At 37.3% G+C, this 21153-nt stretch overlaps 1 protein-coding gene across 4 annotated transcripts in view; it reads right to left on the bottom strand.

Annotated features, from left to right (window-relative positions):
• The window catches only part of USP25 (ubiquitin specific peptidase 25), a 92598-nt gene that overhangs the window by 54393 nt on the left and 17052 nt on the right, over positions 1–21153 (bottom strand). For all 4 annotated transcript variants that reach the window (XM_074902044.1, XM_074902035.1, XM_074902054.1 and 1 more), the window contains exons 2-5: positions 16508–16585; positions 15296–15440; positions 6187–6310; positions 23–185 (exon numbers count right to left, since the gene is read on the bottom strand). In XM_074902044.1, the coding sequence (XP_074758145.1) occupies positions 23–185; positions 6187–6310; positions 15296–15440; positions 16508–16585 (510 nt within the window). The remainder of the gene's footprint in view (positions 1–22; positions 186–6186; positions 6311–15295; positions 15441–16507; positions 16586–21153) is intronic.

The following is a 21153-nucleotide window of genomic DNA, read 5'->3' as shown; positions in this document are numbered from 1 at the left end:
GATAATTGAAGAGGGTGCTTACCTGAATGACAGCACTAAACCAGCATGTGTTGCCAACATTCTTTAATCCTACTGGACAGTTGTCTTGCCGCTTTCGATCATAAGGGTTTGGAGAGTCACTCCATACCTCTGGATGCGTCCTCTTTAAACTTGCTTTATTTTCTGCAATACTGGCTTCTAGAACTCTTTGGGAACAGAATTAGGGGAAAAATGTGAGAAAGACAAAAAAGAAGACATAGTAAAACACTTTCCGTTACTAATACAGACATCTTAACGACATCATTTGATAGCTTATTGTTCCTGAGCTTGGTTTTAAATTTATATGCAATAATATGTCTTCAAAAGTAAGATGCTATTTTACTTTTAGATATGCCACAGTAATTCCATTACCTTTTGGAAAATGGTATCAGTGAGTGAATGAATCTCCTGTGAGAGCTCTAGATACAAGGGCCATGTCTGTAAGTCATCAACTATTTAAGAATCATATTCATATAGGATGGATGAGAAATTGTAGACAGTACTATTCGTGCAGCACTTTCACCTACAAATGCTTTTATTGGTATGCAAAGCACAAAGTCACCAATATTTATTTAACTGACAGGAAACCAAAGCTAGCTAGGCAACTTTCAAAAATGGAAGAAGCTTTTTTATTTTCCATTTTTTGAAATTATGCAGAACTGTATTTATCACTTTACGTGGCCAGTAATTGTTTTATGAGCCACAGAAAGACATCTCTCCACAATTTTTAAAATGCCACCCAACAAGTTAATTGTACACATCAATGACCACATTCTTTGCAGGAAACTGCTCCTACATAATTTATGCTGAATGTCCATATTTCACATGACAGTAAGATCTGATGTGTGTTACACTCCCAAACTCAAGCTTCACTCAACACAGTATTTCTGTATCAGCACATACCCTTAGACTTGTGACAAAGAACACCTTAAAGGTAATTTGTGGTAGCCACATATTCTAAATAGAAAGATGAAGATGGATACATTCAGGCCATAGAACAATGGCTGTAATACACTACTCAAGTTGCCTGGCATGTGCACTGCTGACACAGTGGTCACTATCCCCGACCATCTAGTCCAAATACCATATAAAAGGCTGAGCTGCTACTGAACTACTACATTCGCCAAGCACAGGATTTCAAGAGCTGCATGACAAGCATCTAAGCAGTCTGAGCAGCATGAAGGGTTGTCCCCTTTGGTTCTAGGCTCACTAAACATCAAAGAAAGGCAGGTTTAGGCTGGTCTGTAAATGGTGTTCCTAAAGGACAAAGTTTGAACACCTTAGAAAAAAAAAAAAAAAAACAAACCAAAAAAAAACCCACAAAGAAACAGGAGGGGAGGCAAAAAAAAAACCCTACTCAAACTGTAATCCCTCAGCTTCCTAACTGTAAATTTTTGTTTCAAGTTATGTTCTTGTCAAAGAAAGAAAATATATCTTACAAGAAATACAAGAACTATGAAGCATTTTATGTGCTTCATATTAATTTACTGTAGATAGCTGCTTTGGGTACATACTAATTTTTTATTGCTATTTATTTTGAAAAAAAAAAATAGAAGCAATCAGAATCTGAGACACCATTAAGTATAAATACCACCTTTGTATCACTACATCTCAAGAAGAACCCAAAATTTGTAATTTCCTAATGATTAATTGACTTCTGACAATTTTTTTTTCAACGGGTAACCTTGTAAACAGCACTGAAAGGACAGGCATATAATCCTCTAAGACTTTCTGCTCTGACATCTCTTCAAACAATGCACAGGGATGGAATCTGACTCTTCAGTAGTTGCTAGTTGTCTTTTATGATAACGTTATCTCCTAAGCAAACCCCAAAATGTAAAGAAACAATCAAATTAATTTCCCTTCTCACTGATACAAAAGTGTTAGATGCCCAGTGTATGTCTGCTTTAGGAGTAAAAGTTATTTGATGGGTGTCATACGTATTTCAAATAATTTCTCATTCAGGTAGACTTACTTAAATTCTCATTTAAAGTAAATTGAAGGGACCTTTAAAACTGACAGGAAGGCTGACAGACCAGACTGAATTTAGAATGATGTCGTGACAGGCCTACAATAGCTACACCATACTACTTTTGTTTCAGTGAAACAAACTTTTTTTTTTCCCCACAAACTCAAGAATATTTCAAGATATTTCAAGATTTGAGCTCATAAAAAAAAAATATATGTTCTCAAACTGAAACATTTCCCTGTCCCCAAGGGTATTACCATTTATCAACTTAATTACCTACTAAAATTCCTTCCTTGTATTTGCTTTTGTATTTCTTTAGCAGGTAAAGTATTTTCTCATCTGTGGCTCCACATCAAATCTGTTTCCATGTCTTAAAGTATTTGATTCTCAAAGTTTCATGATATTTTTCCTTAATTTTAGCTATAACATTATCTGTCCTCACAGAGCACACACAATAGCTGGACACCCTATGTGCTAAAAATAATTTTCAGCCATAATGATAGCTGTGATGCATCAAATAAAAGTGAGCACAGTAAACAGGAACTTAATGATCAGCTCAAAAGCTACATAAGTAAGTGTATTTACCAGCATAGTGACTATACCCCTTACACTATAATGTTCACTATACTATACTCACACAGTCCTGATCTGGAAGACTAACTACCTTGACAAAGAATCTTACTCACACATTGCTCTCAACAAAATGAACATCCTTCCATAAAGTTAGTACAAGGTTTTAGCAAATCTGATTATGCAGCCGAAACACCCTCTTTGCAAACCTTGGAGAGCACAGCAGCAGTCACCAGCAGCAGAGCTGTAAGCTACGTGCAGGGTATGGCATTCCTCTAGCCTCACAGGACCAAAGGCTTCCCCACCTCCAAGTGTTGGAATCTTGTTTGGAAGGAAATTCTGGAGTGAGGGTTAGTTAATACCAGGCTTTGCATGGGACTTGAAAGCAATGTTTTATTTCTCTCTGTAACAAACTAGGCATAGCCAAGCAGCTTTGCAGAGCTGCTTGCATGGGGCTAGCCAGACAATGCAAGAAGCCTCGGGCAAAGTGAGTCCACAGCACAACTGTTTTGAGGAAGCCCACTAAACATGATGCAGAAAAGCCCACTCTGGCAGGCTACTTGGCTAAAAGAACAAGGAAAGATGTTTGCACTGCGACTGTCTTACAGCTAGACACCCAGGAATATCCCCAATCCTACATCCCCCCCAGCTTCACCTTTAATCTACACACACAATGCTTAACCACGGTGCCGAGTCCCCAACAGTTTCAATGACCGTGTTAAAAAAAAAAAGACGACCTAGGCGTGGTGCACATTCTTATACACTTCACAGTATGGGCTCTCATTTTAATATGGCTACTATCCTAGGCATAACACAGTCCAGCTAATTTCTCCTTTCAGTCATATCTTACAAGCTTGCCCAGTGATGCCCTATCTGGCCAGTCTCATCTGCCTTCAAACCATGAAAACTAATATAAACAGGAGAAACTTTTTTGTATTAGGAAATACGCTGATCATGCACATTTCCTTTGGGAGATTTAAAAAAGGCAATAGTAAAAAACGTTAAACATGCCATGTACAAGATGTTCAGCTTGGACACTTGGACATTTCAGCTGCACTCCTCTAAACACCTACACAGTAATCAGATCTGTCCTCATTAAGTAGCACAAGGCAATTAACATTCAGGAAGACAAATTCTACATGCTATTACAACATTAATTACACAAATCAAGAAATTCCATTAACGTTTCCTTGGAAACTATAACAAAAATCAGTGCAAATTAGGTTCCAAACCACTATGAATACCTTTGAAAAAAAATATCTACACCAAAAACTATTTAAATATACACACATCCTAGCATTATTAAAAATGAAAGATTTCCACAGTTTAATTTGCTTATTATTGACCTCCTATTTGATTTCTGCTTCTGATTTAACATGGAAAAACACAAGTAAATGGCTGCAGCTTGATTTGTTTACAACCAGCGTTCTACTTTTTGTTTTGAGAAGTCCTGCACAGATACTGTGCTTTCTGTTGGAATGCCAACATTCTTCTGTGGGGTGTTAACTACAAAGTGATTTTTAAAAACTTTTTTAAAAACAGTCTTAAATCCTGTCATTAAGGAAACTGATTGAGCAGTTCAGATCAAGAATTCAAGAATTCTGAACTTCCTGTATTTGTACAACTCAGACATAATTTGCCATAAACTCAGGGTACGTCTTGATATGTAACTGAGTTGATCTAATACCTCAATGCTGCCAAAACCCCCAAGATTCTTACTCTTCTCTGCCTCCATTCACAAGCGAAGTCCCATTCCTGTGTCATGATACACTCTGAATCCTTTAGTGATTAGTAATATTTTTGTATGGCTTTGGGAAATGAATTCATGTCACAAAGGCTCCAAAGAATACTACAGCAAGTATAAAAAATGTGGTATGGTGTGTAGGCCATATCCCCCTTGGTAGCAACAAGCTTTTAATTTGGCAAAATTACACACAATAACATGTGCCATCAAATATACATCTCATCAAAAAACCAACATTTTCTTGTATATAACTGAACAGATCATCTATATGCTTTTGTACACACAGAAGAAAACAGCATAATTTGTTTTCCACTTCTCAGACTAAAAAGACCTTTTTAGTCTTATCTGCTTAGCCTGTAACTAAACATTATAAATACATGCTAGTTAAATTATGGTGCATTTTTCCTAGTTGCAGAAAATAACAAAGTCTACAGGAAAAAACCTAGAGCTTCAAGGCTCCCAAAAAGCGAGCACAGCAGAAGCAGTCAGAGCTTGGAAAGGAAATAAAAAGGGAGAAGGATTTCCATATCCAGAAATAGGTCCATCTTTCTGAGTGCCTGCCTAAATCACAACTCTCTCATTATGACAATACTATCCTTCAGAAGGAACATGCAAGAGCTAAACTTCTGAATCGGAACTGGACAGAACATCCACCATAATCTTGTATTCATGCACATACTGAGGTCTTCGGAAAAAAAAAATCCCTCAAAATCTTCCAATTATTAGTGAGAATATAGATCACTCTCATCCCACCTTTCTCTAAAATATGTTATCTTAAATTCATACAATAAGATGGCTTTTATCACAAAAGGGAGGATGGAGAGAGGGATAAGTTTATTCTCACAACTAGTACGTTTATTTTTCAACAGAAAAAAGAAAATTACTGTGGATAAAGGGACACCCTCCATATTCTGAGAGCTGGGCTTTTCTGATAAGCCATTTATCCTGCCAAATACAGTGAACCAAGAATTACTGTGGTGAATCTCCCCCACCTACATTTTTTTTTTTTAAAATTAGTCTTTTACAAGGAGGCAGTACTTAATCTTCTAGCACAAGGATCAAATCAATGTCCTTTTCACCTAGAACGAGGCCAGCTGCAAATAAAAAAAAACCAACATCCCTCCCAAGGCCCGCCACAGATGAAAAAACCCCCAGCATCCCTCCCACACAATCCTACACTCAGGCTTAGTTCAAGTCCCAAATATTTCATTATTATATATTTACATATAAACACACACTGTACAAAAAGTTATTGTAAAATATGATCAAAGTTAACTTAAAGACTCTTAGCACACCCAAGTTGAGCAAGTTACATTCATAAAACTTTAAACCAAGAAGTTAACCTCACTCAAAGCTTACAAATCCTATTTGTTAAATAGGTTAATAACATACTTTATCAGCTAAAATACAGCAACTGCTCTTAGTATACTCAAGTCATAGCATTACTGCTCCCTCCCTCAATCTCAGCCTTAGCACAGGGGTGAGAAAATGTTATTGTAAAATGAACACTGCAAAATACAGGACAAAGAATTTATTAGCTTCTTAATTATATTTTGGTTTTATTGCTATTTACCTTATACACAAGAGAAACTTTTTGGTTTATGTCCTATTTAAATATGACCGTACAACCTCTATCTCCATCCACTTCCTCAATATTTAAGCAAATACATCAACATGAAACATACTATTAAATCCTAACTCACACATAATAGACTATTTTCCAGTGCAGAACATACAATACATTAAAGCAACATCCTGAAGCCAGGCATATCAGTAGCACAAGTGAAAGTTATTGTTTATTAAATTAAAAATTTTAAAAAAAGCAATACAGGCCAATCTCCAACTCTTTAATTTAATTTCTGCTTTATATAAGTTGTTCGTTTACCTGCTAATGGCTTGTTCCTCATCTGTTATTCCAGTCTCCCTGAATGCCCTGTTTGATTCCTCCAAACTCAAGGCAATTGCCCTCTGAAGATCATCTTTATCATCTCCAGTGAGATCAATCACATCTGAAAAGCAAAACTATCTTTCTCAAAATTAAAAGTGAAACAGAATGAAAGTCAAGTCTTACTGTAGAGGAGAGAGAGTCCACGTGGATTGCTGACCACCATTCCAGTTCATCCCTCCAGTGCCCTGTGCTCTTCCAACCTCTAACCCTGCTAATGGCTCCCTTCCACCTCCAAGCCAGATAAAAACCTCAGCAGCTTTCTCTTGCTAAGATATGATGCACACAGCCTTCCTTCCTCCTAATGTTCTTAAGTTTCACAAAGCTATGGGACAAATTTAAGAATCCATGGTTTGTTAAAGCCCTCTTAAAGCAATACACTTAAATGTATTACTCCAGCTACCATATTAAGTTGCTTCCAGGGAACACATGATGAAGACAACCTTATCCTAAAAAGGACACCTTAACCAAGCGTTGCTGGTTTTCCCTCCTCATGGAGTAACGTGTGCAGAGTTTTCCCAATACAGTCCCAAATTCTACAAGTATTTCTGTGCACTGGTGAGCCAAATACTTTCACACAGTTTCATAACATGCGAGAGAGTTCCTTACTTAACCTAATTCTTCTCTATCCTGTCTGTGCATTCCTTTCCCGAACATATTTAAATCCAGTTTCTGTCTACTGAAAGTATCTCCTCTCAACAGTAGAATTAAAAAAACCAAATACTGAAGCCAAAATGAGGATCCATACTGGACACATGGGAAATGCTGTACAGGCTACTGACTGAGTGAAGAAGGTGAAAACAACCCTACTTCTGCCTTCCTCTTCAGCTCCTATTATCTAAAGAAACAGATACTAACATCCCCCATAAACCTTCTTATTTCCTGAGGGTAGCAACAGCACTCACCCTCCTGAGTAAGGAGAGATCTCATTACCCATGTCACACCATGACACAAATCAACACCCTGTTGGGCACAGCTGTGCTTTCAGAGCAGTCAGGGCCAACAGGAATGTCCTGTACAAGTCCTTCAGAAAAGCCAAGGTCATTGGTTATCATGATTTCAAGGGCCAGAAGTCTCATTTTGCAAGCCAGACAGACAGAAAGAGAGGGGAAAATGTAAAAGAGACTTATGTGCAATATTACAGACACAGAGTGTTGGCTGGTTTCAGTGTCCCTCCTCCAAGGCCAAAGTTAACCCAAAGAGCTATGAAAGGGACTACTCTCCAGCCTGGGGTTTGGACATTGGAAGCTGAAAGACTCTGGGAGAAAGAGATACCCATTTGAAACTGATGATTGCTCAAAGAGAGATGAGCAGCTTGTCTGCATTTCTCTTTTCACAGGCCAGCTCAATTACTCATACCCAAAGAGCTTCTCCATCTAGCCTCTGACTTTTCTCCTATGAGCTGACTCACTGTAGAAACAGCTTCCCCTATCTCCCTAGGCTTACTTGTCTGTGACATTTCTCACTGGATCAAAATAGAACACTGAACTTATGATAAAAAAATCATTGCCATAGCTGTGTATGAACAGATAATGGGATGACTTGTCCTCACAGAAAGCTGAAACTGAAGAGAAATTGTAAAAGAAATTTTCCTGTTAGCACCAGCATCTTAAAAAACTAGTTTTCAACTTAGTTTTCAAATTTCTATTTTACTTAGTGAGCCTTTAAAGGGAAGCACTCTTACCTGCAAAGTAAACTGGCAATTTGTCATGATCTGGAAGTATGGAAAAACATTAAGACCACAGAAGGAACACTTTATAATTTTATTCTTATGTCTTTTATATTCAGCTCAGATCTTCCAGTGTATCAGAAGAATACTTCAACTCAGATGTCTGAAATCCTCCTTCAGAAGTACTAAAGCGATTACAAGAACCACCAGCGGAAGTAACACCCAGATGAGTTTTGATATATGAGCTGCCATGTTGAGAACACTGTAATTTGGGCTAAAACAATACCTCAACCTGGATCACATGCAAGCATGGCTCTGTTCTACAGCCTGAGCACATGAGAAAGGCTAGAAAGGTCAACAGTAATTGGAGGCTCCCATGACCACACACTACCTATTACTTTCCAAAGTGTCGTACTTCTGTTGTATTTGCTACACATTTGCAGGTAGTCACACAAGAGCACCCCATCTCCACTGGAGATGAGCTGTTTCTCTGAAAGTAGCAACAGTGGTCACAACTGAAGATGGAGTAAGCCGCAACCCAGCAGCCACACATGCTGATGAAGAAGTATAGGATTTCTCCAATTAACTACTCAGAGGGAAATATTCCTTTAGCTAGTCTCTAGTCAGGTAAGAGTGATGAAATTCTTACACAACAATAAAGTAGAAAGTTAGGTTAAAAAGTAAACTCCTTTATATGAGGAGTATTTTCCAGAAAAGAACTCATACCCTAGCTGAAAATTATGTGGTTAACAAAAGTTCCCACTGTTATACAAAAAAATCTATCAAGGTCAGCTCCAAACCACACTTTCATTGAATTATTCTACTTCTTTGCACCTCCCTAGCTCCTTACCATTTATCAATTTATACCACCACCCTATGGGTTCAGAAGTTTATTACCATTCATATTGCCAGTGATTACATCACTTCAATATTAAAACCCCAAAATCCTTGACTTTCACTTGCTTTCAGAAAGCAGATCAAACACAACAGTTTCCTTTGGCATGCAAGGGTTTTAGAGCAGAAAATACAGGATTCTCTTTAGAAATAATGTTCTCACATATACATTGTTCCTGATCTGCATGAAAAAAAGACAATACAGTGAAGAGCTGCTGTCAGATACTACCACCACAAGTGGTGCAATCAATTTATGTCACAGGAGGTTTACCTAGCATAATTTATGTCAGAAAAACACATTTCTGAATATCAGCTGATCCATGGTAACCTACTCCATGCAAGCTTTTCGTTTGTAGCAAATGTAAAATAAAAACATTTTTGAGATTTAAGCTAACATATTTTAGCTCATGTTTACTGCAATTGGAGCAGGTCCAAGGTCTTTCAGCATCTCAGCTGACACAGTAACTTATTAAGCTGCAACAGCTCAGGTATGACTTGAATCCTAAATCACAGGATTATAAAGAGCAGATGTCAACAGAAGTTGTAACAGAAGGGGAACAGTCTGAGACTAAACTCTTTAAAAAAACAAAATATATATGTACACACACACATATATATATATATATATATATCAGTTTGCACAGTTTGCATTCCTGTCAGTTAGTTACAGATTGTAAAAATGTACCTATACTACATGAAATTCATGCAGGTTTTTTTGTTTTAAAATAACTTCATCTTTTGTAAATTCTTACATGGGGATTGAAGAAAAAAAAAGCTGACTTTTACCCAAAGTATTTATCAGACACACATGAGCTTCCTGTGATAGGCTGAAGGAAGCATTTCTTAAAGGTATTAAGAATAATGCCACTTCTCCAAAGTTATGGTTACCTGACTTTAATATACCAATTTTGTAACATTCCCCATTTAGGCCACAGAATGCTTTAGTTCTCACTGGCTCATCCTCATAAAGGTGGTATTTATTGTATACCACATTGCCTTAGAAAACGCAGACATTGTTAACTAAGCCATGAGAACTAAATAAACAAAATAGCTTGCTTCTGAAAAAAATTCTTAATGAACAAAGAAACTACTCATCAAAACAAACTGGCTTAATGCATTTATAATGTTTATTCAACTGAAATTAACATGCAAAATTAATCAACTGCTTTACTAAGAAATGTATTGTTGGTTTGTAACATTATTATATAATAATGTGTGCTTCTGGTACATAAGATCCAGAAAGACTGACATTGTTTGTAATTCTACAAAGCAATTTTAAGTTGTATGTTGAAATTTGTGACAAATATACTAGTGTATATATAGTAAATGTACACACTATTTATCTATTCCCATATATCTTCTTTCTTTTCTAAAAAAAACCCTTCTTATCAAATCTGTTTACTTAGGAAGTTTCTATCATCATTTAAATAAATGATTCTTACTTGGTAATTGCCTAGTTCATTAAAATAATTACTGTGTTATCAACTTCTTACTTGTACCAGGAGGAAGCAGAGAGTAGGAACTTCAAACTTAAGTAGGCTGGGAAACTTGGCATGAGGGACAGATCTGAAGTAGCAACTGAACCCATGGATAGGCAATAAACCACCACAGTGATGCAACCACTGGCAAAGGGTGAGGAAAATGAAGGGGCAGACCTGATGGGTTCAATGGACTGGTGCCAAGTATGGAAATCCAGCAGCAAGACTGATTTCGATGCACCAGAAAATATTAAGTTGAGACTAGATCAGTTTTGATTATTACAAGCAGAGCTAAGCAAGTTCCTATATTCTACCACCTATTCTATGATGGTCTCGGGCTCCTACGTGAAGATTTAAAGGAATTTAACTGGCTATATATACCAAATTCTGTTTAAAACTGGATAAGGAAAGAATACATAACATCCCAGCAGCTTTTTAGACAATCCAAACAGCTCTACTGATGAAACAGCTAGCAAATGTTAGCCACCACTATCTTAGAGGAACTTCCTCGTCTCAGCTGCATTTATGCTGCCCTAGGATAACAACATCTTAAACTGATGATTCTCACACTGACAGCGATGGGAAGGAGAGAGGTAGTCATAAAACAAAGGAGCAAGTGACTTTGTAAGGTGAAAGGAGGTCCTCAAGGTAAAAGACTCCTGATATTTTGAAGTAGGGACTCTGCCATACCAAGTTGGAGACACTCCCAGGAACCTGCACAGAGATGACACAAATAATTTCTGAAACAGAAGGAAGTGTCATGAAGACAGATAGCAATATCTGAGTTAGGTAAGGTGACAGAAGAAACTGGTGTCAAATTTGTCTCCCAGAAACATTAAAATGGACAGCTATAGAATGAGGACTTGTGCCAAGAAGGATCTAAGAGCCACAGCTGATTCATGTTCAACCTGCAATTCACATCATTGCAGCGTTGAAGAAAGTATGAAATGTTACACTGAGGTATTTATAGAGATTCACCCATTTCTCCTAAGAACTCAGCTGAAGTCTTGGTTATTATTTTGAGTGCCACAGTTCACCAAAAAAAAAAAAGGCAGAACCATTACAGAAGGTCTAGAAGAGAGAAAAATAAAATGACAATAGGTATACAAAATGCATCCAAAGACTTGGAAATAATTTGGGCTGTCTAGTTTAGATCTGAGACAAGTCTGAGGGAACATTATGACACACCATCTTCAAGCATGCAGCACTTCAACTGAGATAAAAAGAATCAAGTGTACTATAACCTCCACAGGGGACAAAGAATAAAGGACTTAACCTGAAGCAAGAGGGATTTAGACACTAAGAGTCTAAAAGTAAGGATAATGAAGCACTAAAATAAATTACTCTATAAACTTTAGAATCTCTAGAATGGAATGGTTTTTAAGAAATGGTATATAAACATCACTTTAAAAGGTCTTAGGTGTAGTTAAGTCTACCTCATTGGAAAAGGTTGACTTACTTTTGAAACCTATGCAAAGGCTCCAACTCTAGGAACAGGAAAATATAAAAAGCCAGGTTCCCCCAGAAGCAATTAAGTCTACAACCCCCAAGTTGGTGGGCATGGCATTTTATAGTTATGTTGTTCTATGTCCATATAAAAGGAACTGAAATCTTTTGGTTTGGCTGTGGAGCAGGCAATTGCAAAGACTAATAATTCAGGTTTTGTGAAAGAACTCTGAATTTTCAAAGGGGAGGGAGAGAATGTGTCTTGACAGCTATTTCATTTGAAGACAATACAATTTCTAAATACATGTCTTCATTCTGGTGCTTCCTTTAACTCTGGGTTCTGCAAGTTTATCAAATAAGAAGAGGGAAATGGATAAATGCTTAGCAATGCAACAGTTCTGTTGTGCAGCCATAGATCAAAATACACAGAATTACTTTAAATAGAAAAAAAAGGTTTGTAGGGAAAGTGAAAATATTGGAAAGTACTACTAAACTTCTTTAGTTTTCCTTTAAAGTGCAATGCCTAGGATTTATGCTACTATGCAGAACCTCAAACCGATCTTAGATTAAAGGTGTTTCATTTGTTCATTGCAACCCTAATGCGTAAACACTTTCTGCTCACTAACACTGCAAGAAGGAAAAAAAAATCCAAAAAGGTAAAACCACCTTTGCAAAGGGATTAGATAAAGCATGCATCACTCCTGAGGTGAAAGAGCTACACTTGCAGGTGTTTGCATGTGCCATATTGAACAGTCAAAAGGCAAGCATCATGAGTAACACCTAATTGTTTAAGTCAGCCTTTGCTTTTAAAGATGGAGTAAATCTTATGCAAACTCAAACATTTTTGCAGCTGCTGAAATGTTGCATTTGCCAATTAGAGAAATCAGGTTTTCTATACCTACTGACATACAGGATGTAACTCTCAAACAACTGAATGAACACTGTCACTTCTGGAAAAGCCACTGCACAATCCAGGCTAATCGCTGATTGCAAGGTATACTTTTTTATTTTACCCCTTTACAAAGTAACCATTTCAAAGAAATACAGTCAAGCAAAGCTTGCAGAATACATTTTATATACCTTTATGCAGTCAAGCTTGCAGAATACATTCAAGGCATACATTCAAACGCTTTTGTAAGTGGCTGGAGGTTTTCTGTGGCATAAAAGACATTTCTGATATTTATCTGTAACTCCCTCTCATCCTCAGTTTGGATGACTTAACTTGGTGGGACCACAAAGCTCAGTGAGTCATAACATCCTAAGTTCCAAACGCACAGAGGTAGTTAAGTAGGAAGGAACAGTAAGGGTGAGTTATAATTATCTTCATGTAATTATACTTATGTGGGATAGTAAAAAGGAGTCAAATTTGAAAGGCATGATACTGTCAGCAACTCAGCACAGTTACTGAGAACTGTTAATAGTCGTCTTTGCAGAAGGGAGTGTTGATGGCTGGAGCTATCACTGCTGAATACGTTTGCCATTTATGTTTACCCTTCCATTCTCTCAAGTTATCCGCTGTCTTGCATGACAGTACTTAGTAACATAGGACCCTGAAACTTGTCTGGTTTCAGTGTACTGCATTTTTTATATTCATAATCAAAATAATTACAGACAAGCAAATTGCAACAGAATTGTAGTTTTCTGCAAAAAGCTTTCACTAGATTTCTACAGAAGCGGGGTGGGGCAGGGGAGGGCTCTATGATCAGATTGGCTTAGACTTCTGTTCTGCTGTAGGTGTTGTTCTTGCCCCCTAAGTCTTCCAATGTGAAAAGTTGACCAAGATGACTTTACCTCATGTTATCAGTCTAACTAAAACATCAAAGGCTAGCTCTCTTTGTTGACAGTGGGAATCTGATGAGACACTAAAGATGTTAAAAAAAAAAAAAAATCTGTTTCCTTTTTCCACAGTAGTTGGCACTTCTTGATTACTGACTTGTAATGCTATATAACTGTAAGAAACCTGGGGCTGCCTTCAGTCCTCCAGAAAAGAGAAGAGAATCTTGAAATTCAGCTCAGAATGTGCAACTCAAGACTTAGACTTGTTTGACCATCACTCAGGGGTAATGCAGACTCTGCAGCCTTGACTCTTCTCTCTCCTACCCCTTGTCACCTCATATCTTCAATAAGGTTGTACAGCATAGTAAGTGACAGCAAAACTAAACACTTCTATTAATGGGATTGCTAATAAATCTAACACTGACTGCAACAGAAGCCAGCCTACTATTTCACTGGTGTAGTCCAGTAGTACTGGAGACTATGACAACAGTGGTAAGTTTGTTGAAAACAGTCTCCATTTCCTCAATGGCAATTTTCTTACACTGAAAATTAAATACATGTGGGGGGTTTTGTGTATTTTCTTTCCACAGCAAAAAAAAAAAAAAAAAACACCAAAAAAAACCAAAAAAACAACACCCACAACACACAAAAAGCCGAACCACCCCCCACAACTGAATGGGGGATAATAAAACTACCTTTAACGCACACAGGGCTTTTTATACAGGGCCATTAGCAATACCAAGGATTAAAATGCAGGTTTCAGATCTAAGATGTTGAGAATAAACTCATCTTTAAATTAAAGAAAAAAGTTTTAAAAAAAAGCCAGGTATTTATGTCAAGGTCCCAGAGACAAAAATTATACAACTGATAAGATCTACGTTTCTTTACAATGATGCCACCATAGTCACCCCAATACTAGTGAAACAAAGGGGGGAAAAAAAAAAATCCTACTGTGGGTAAGGCTAAATAATGCTATTCATTTAATAAAAGCTACATAGATGTACTACATATATGGTCAAAGGATTAATATATAATTAAAATATTCTACATTTGTGTTTACAATGTTAGAATGTGAATACAGTAACAAGAAACCCAGATTTTACTGAAATCATTCCCACTACAAAACTTCCTTTGACTTTCTTTCATGTTATTTCCCATATTTACTTGCAGAAGACATTTAACACATTTTTTCCCCCCATAAAAATAACTATGCACTTAAGCAAAGGAACAGAACCTGCAAGGCTCACTTAAAAACAAGTCCTGTATCAACTAAAAAAAATCATTTAAAATTAAGCATATTAAATTTCACATATGAAATACCTACTCTTTTACTACAAAATGCACACCTAACTCCCACTTCTCCCTTTCAGAAAGCCACCCCTGTCAGGGAGAAGCTACTCTTAAACATATTAAACTTTATCGTATTAAGACAGACATTCACAGACTCTTCTCCAATTTCTTTTTGTTCTAATGGAAGAGTACCCAGCTTTTACCTTTATTTACTGCATGACCCCAAAATCAATCCTACGGGGGGGGGGGGGGGGGGGGGGGGGGGAGAGAAAAAAGATTAAGAACCCACTTATTCACCCTCGGATCAGTACCTTACACAAATGTAAAAATAATACTTAAGGACAGCTCAAAAAAACCCCACTGGAATAAGGAAAGAAAGAATATATAATAATCTTAAAATTGTTAAGTAAGAATATCAGCAGATTAAGTCATCTTACAGGTAAGTTTTTAGTTTCCTTGCCTTTAAATTAATCTTATGAAAAGAAAAAATACCTACTGGTGTCTGCCTGGCTACCCACGCTGATGTATCTGTCATTTCCAGGAAGGGCTGTTTGATAGTAAGTTGCCTCCTCTAGCTGGGGAACCTTTGCATTCTTTGCGGTGAGGAAAGCCACAGCCAACTCCAGATTACCATTGCTGTCCTTTAAGCATCAAAAAACAAGAAGTGAGAGTCCCTCATCTTTTTCTCATTTTTCTTAACAGCAAAAGACAATGTTACAAGTAACTTGTAAAATCAACGACACATTGTATTTTCAGGTGAAATACTGATTAGAAAAGTTTCCAAACTTGATATATTCTACATACTTCACTATTTTTAACCAAAATAAAGTTAAAACATCTTATAAAAATTTAATATGGTAGAATTCCACTTATTTCAGGGAGAAAAAAAAAAAAAAAAATCAAAGGTCTTGTAATCTACATCAACCCCTCAACAAGCATAATCAGCACACTCACAGACTTCAACAGCAGTCAGCTCAATTCTTTGGAAAATCTACTATTTCATTTTTAAGCCAGAAACACTGGCTTTTGAGGGGCAGTTGTGTACATGATTTATGCTGAATCTGAAGCAACAGCTATGGCTTAAAATTCACTAAATCCTCATTTACCATGTATAAATGGCTAAAAAGCTCAACTTAAGGGAGACAAGAGGGTGGTTTTTTTTTATTTTCGTACATATTTGGGAAAACAGAATGCAGAGACCTACTGTTCTTTACTTGCAAAGATGTCTTCTGTGCTGTGAAAGAATTTACAAAGTTGGGGGGGGGGGGGGGGGGGGGGAAGTAAAACAATAGCAAATTAGCAAAGGGTGGCAAGTTCAAGGAGAGTTCATTCTACATACTGAGCAGAACCTGCCCATGATAGAAAACCTAACTACACCTTGATATGAAAACAACACTGAACTCATCAGCAGTTGACCATCTGTAGTAGAACAAAACCCTTTACCCAAAGGTTAAAGGCAAGTCATACCATTCTTGTCTTCTCGTTTTTGAACACCAGCTTAATTTTTACGTCAGTATCAAAACAGAACAATATTACTTCTAAAGTGAACAAGCCATCAATTATTAGCTCTTTTTCCCTGAAATACATCCAAAAGTATTCAAACTGGGAATGAAAAGGAAGGAAGGGTAGACCAGAGAAAGAAAGGGTGGGGTTTATGGCTTTCACAGACAGTTAATATACATTCAGCTACCAGACAGATCCATCTTACCTTCAGAGCCTGTTGCAGTACCTGGATGTCATTGATACCAGTGATCTCCCTCAGCTGATTTAAAAATGTTTGCTGGTGCTAAAAACAAAAACATCAAAGAAAGATAAGAGCCAAATAACAGCAAAACCAATTACTTACAAGAGCATGTATCTCTGCAAACATTAAAAGTATCTCCATATAAGCTTTATGCACCTCAAAGGGGTAGAGCCTTCGTTATTCAAGTTTGACTCAGTTTCTGCAACTTGGGCACTTTTAATTCCCAAGTGTAATGGTTTGGGGATTTGGTGGGGGTTTCATTAAAAACAGAAAAACTGATGATGGGTGAGCTTACACAACATGGGTTTCAGGAGCCTATATAAAGCCACAATTGGCCCTCTTAAATAAAACTCCATAGTTTAGTCCTCAAAAGCAGTAGGGGGAATAGTTGACTAAACTCCCACCAAAACCAATTTCTTCAACTCACAATTATTCTCAACCCCACTATGTCCTTAGCATACATCATTCTCAGCCATTCCAACCTCAAACCTAAGAAATCCATCTTTACTGATCATTTAGGTGTTTTAAGATAAAAACTGTAAAAACATCCACACAAAACTTTACTGATCATTTAGGTGTTTTAAGATAAATACTGTAAAAACATCCACACAAAACAGTTTCTCAAGACTAAGCTTGTTGAATCCAACTCTACCAAGTCACAGTATCAGTCAGAATCCATGACTGTGTTTAAAGTAAAACTTGGAATTACAAAGAATAACAGGTTCTGGATCTTATCTTAAATACTCACTTCATAAGAATTCCGAGGCTTTTTTAAAAAATAATAATAATAATAATCTGGTCCCACTCCTGTTTAGAACCAACAAATTATTCCGTTCACTCATGCTCAGGTATCACATCACAGAAGCAAAAAAGCAAGCACTAGGCTGGAACAACCCCTGAACTCCAGTTAACCATTAAAACCATTAAAACACTGAGGATCGATCATTGTTCCACACTAACAAATTCCATTCTTCCTTTGGCAGATGGGAAAAGGAGAAAAACTTGGTGGTATCTGCAAGTGGGTTTTCTTTCTTATTGTTTGCCCATCACATCATGAACTCAAAACAATAATTTCATCTATAAAAGATTTTGTAAAGCACAAGGTTTTGCTTGCTAGACCAAAAGCATATTTCCTATCAGTGACACAAACATTCTTGAGTTACTCTCCAAATTCAATTAAAAAACCCCACAACCATAATTGTCTTGCAGCTACTTCTAAAATACTTCTCTTTAATTATTTGGAATCAAATATTCAACTATCCTTATTCTCCTCTTAACACAGCTTTGTATAGAGGAGGAAATTAAGAGCTGCATGAATGCCGAATTCCCCAGTGTGAAATTAACCTGGCAGACACTACTTCATGCCCTAATAAGTTGAAACAGAAGGAGTATAGTTCAGGATGTTTATGAATTACATACACAATCTTCCCTTCACTTATGATCCTAAGGGACACTGCTAACAATTCAATTTGCCTCCCCCCCCCCCCCCTTTCTTTTTAAAAACCCTGCTATTGGCTCAAGCAAAGTGAAATGATGCAGGAAAACAAACTCCCACTCTACCCCCATCCTTCCCCCCCCTCATTTGTTTACTCTGTGCATTTCATAGCACTGTACAAAGGCAGGACTTGTTTCCCCTATAAAGTTGCTTTCCTGCCCCTGCGTCTGGCAAGAAGCAAAGAAAAGAAATAAAGAGTATTTGGGAAAAGTAATTACAACAGCATTAAAACTGGTAGGAGCAATTCAAGGGCAGTGCATGGCAGCAAATTGGTTTTCTTTTTGTATTTGCTACCAACGTGATGGTTAATAAAACAGAAAATAGTTTCACTATAATTTATTACAACAACAAGTTATAACAGATTTCTGTATCTTCCATAATATATACAACACTTAGAAAGGCTGACTGGAGGATATTCATTGTTCACAGAGACTGGGAAAAGACAGAAGAGACATAGTTTACCAACAAACAATCTCTTAGCAGTTCAAAATATTGGCTGCTAATTTATGAGCACAGCTGTGACTTATAAACCAAGACATCTGTAGTTTATATCCAGATTTCAGTATTCCAGTATACAGCTGTGGTTCAAGGCTCCCTTCCCAAGGACATACACATTTGACAGATCAGAACCAGGCCCAGAGATGCTCCTTTCTCACCAAGAGATGATTTAAGGACCTAAATGTACTTTAAGGACAAAAGTTGAAGGCACTCAGCTCCAAAATTCCTAACTGGTAATGAAGTCAACAATACAGAAAATCCTTAAGCACCCTAGTTAGAAGTGTCAGAAATTAAAGAGGAAAACTAACAGTTATCCTGAATACCTCAAATGGAGCTGGTCTGCTTTGGGGCCACAAACACCTCTTTTAGACATCACTGGCTTTTTGGGTAAATGTGAACAAGCTGCCTGGGGCAGCTAAAAACTCTTAATGCACCCTTTGACTGGTAGCCTTCTCTTCCATGTATCCACCATTCTCCCCTCGTCCTCTCCCATCTACATCTGCATCACCTTTATTGCTTAGAGACCTTTCTTGCAACTGCATGTTAAACTTTGCCATTATTCTCCTTCACTGTTATATTGACAATACGTTATCACCCACAAAACTGTATTAACACAGGTAATTTATTTCTTTTCATTACAAATGACAGTGCAGGCAACTACTATCAAACCCTTGTCTCATTCATTAATCAGGGGGCAAGACCAAATTTTCTTTTTGCATTTCACTTCAGAGGTTTATGAAACATAATCGTACCCATATTCAAGGAGCTAATATTACTTAATTCTTGATGTAACTTTGGTGCATCTGTACCAGACTGCAAAAGTCAAAACAGGTACAGTTATTTGTTTTGAATTATATTCCTTTAGTACAGGTTGTTGTGGCATTCTGGATGATTTAAAAAGATTTTATTTTACTACTACCTATGGCTGAAGTTTGGATTTCTAATGCAAATGCTAAAGGACTAAGTCTCTTCCATACCATAACTAATATTTAATACAATACTTAGGACAGACTTCTACATATGATGCGAGTCACTCTCCTTACTCCTATTAATGTTCCTTCCTATTACATCTACCCTACACACTTGTGTGAAGCTTGTGCTAACTTGAGCTGAAGTGACTGTAGCACACAGACCTTCAAATATCCACAAACACTGATGTAGATATTCTAAACAATTAGACATAATTCAAAGACTTACCAAAAATACCCAAAAGAGCTCACCACACACTAAAGCAAAGTTAAAAAATTAAGGCAACAGCATACAAGTATTTAGAAGTGTCTGAAGTATCTACACTAATGTGTGTTAATTAAATCTGATCAGTGAGTGAAGATCCAGAACACAACTAGCAGTACTAACATAAATAAGTTGCCATCTTTTCAACACAGCTCTCCCCTGATTCCCTATTTTTTCTAGCCTCACAGTAGTAGAAGTTCAGTTTCTGAATTATAACTCACCATACTTTAATTCAACTTAATAAGCAACCTCTCTCTTCAAATGCAGATCCAACAGAACCAGGTGCCACTACTGGTGCTAAGAAATCCACTCCAATTATTTTGGATCCTATTTGCTGAACCCACTTCTGTTTGCCATACTTTCCTCAGATTTACATGGAAGATTCCATAGTTTATCTATAGCACAGACTCTCCAGTTTAGTGAGTCAAAACTGCACATATATCTGCAGTGCAGCACCAAATGTGTTACGTTAATACATGCACACATATATACATACATCTACACACATACTCCATGTAGCTTGTAGCATTTGACTCAACTCTAAACAGGCTCCAGGACTTGCTCTACAACACCAGACTCTGCTGGTGCAATTGCTACAGGGTAACCCAAACCCTCGGCCAGACAAAGGAGATCGTCCACTAATGTTACATTTGCCCTGAGATCCAGCTGCTCCCACCCCTCAGCCTCACCACATCACACAGCAATCGGTTCCCCAGGGCTTTCATGCACAAGCTATTCCCAGCCTTCCCCCTTTCTCTGGCTCCCCGAGGTATGCAGTATGTATCTCCAGGCTTTCAGCTCTTGGAAGATTTTAACTAACAGGAAATTCTCCCATTTTCCTGGATGGAAGCCAAATTTGTATATTAGGAATGCATGCCCTTACTTCCAATTCTTTCCTTTTTCAGCCATCCCTCCCTTCCTCTCAGGAAATGCCCAATTAAGATTATCTGGTTTATAACCTCACACAATAGCATATTCAGTAGCTGTGCTAGCGCTAGTGAAGCAGAAAAGGATCTACACTATTATCTGCTTAGGGAGATGCTGTGCCCAAATTAGTTCCACGACAGTACTGCAGACTTTGATAACTTACCAAAATCAGAGTAGAAAGCTAAATTACACAAATGCTTTTTTTTGGACAGGGTAAATCTCATAAGTTGACTAATTATGAATTATACTGCTGATAAATTTGCAGGGGAAAAAATTAGCCACGTTTTGATCTGCTTATTTTCTCATCTCTGTCACTTCTGAAGTAGTACATGTAAGCTTTGGCTTTACTCATGGCAACATCCAAATATTTGAAACACAAGCACTTTCAAACTTAGAAGATAAAACAACCCTCTTCAGTTTCCAAGCACACAAAAAGTCTATGTTTAGTAGCAAATGA

The sequence above is a fragment of the Athene noctua genome, chromosome 1, assembly GCF_965140245.1.
Source record: "Athene noctua chromosome 1, bAthNoc1.hap1.1, whole genome shotgun sequence".
Classification (NCBI taxonomy): domain Eukaryota; kingdom Metazoa; phylum Chordata; class Aves; order Strigiformes; family Strigidae; genus Athene; species Athene noctua.
The sequence above is the reverse complement of the archived record's forward strand: the minus strand, read 5'-3'. Positions and strand labels throughout refer to the sequence as shown.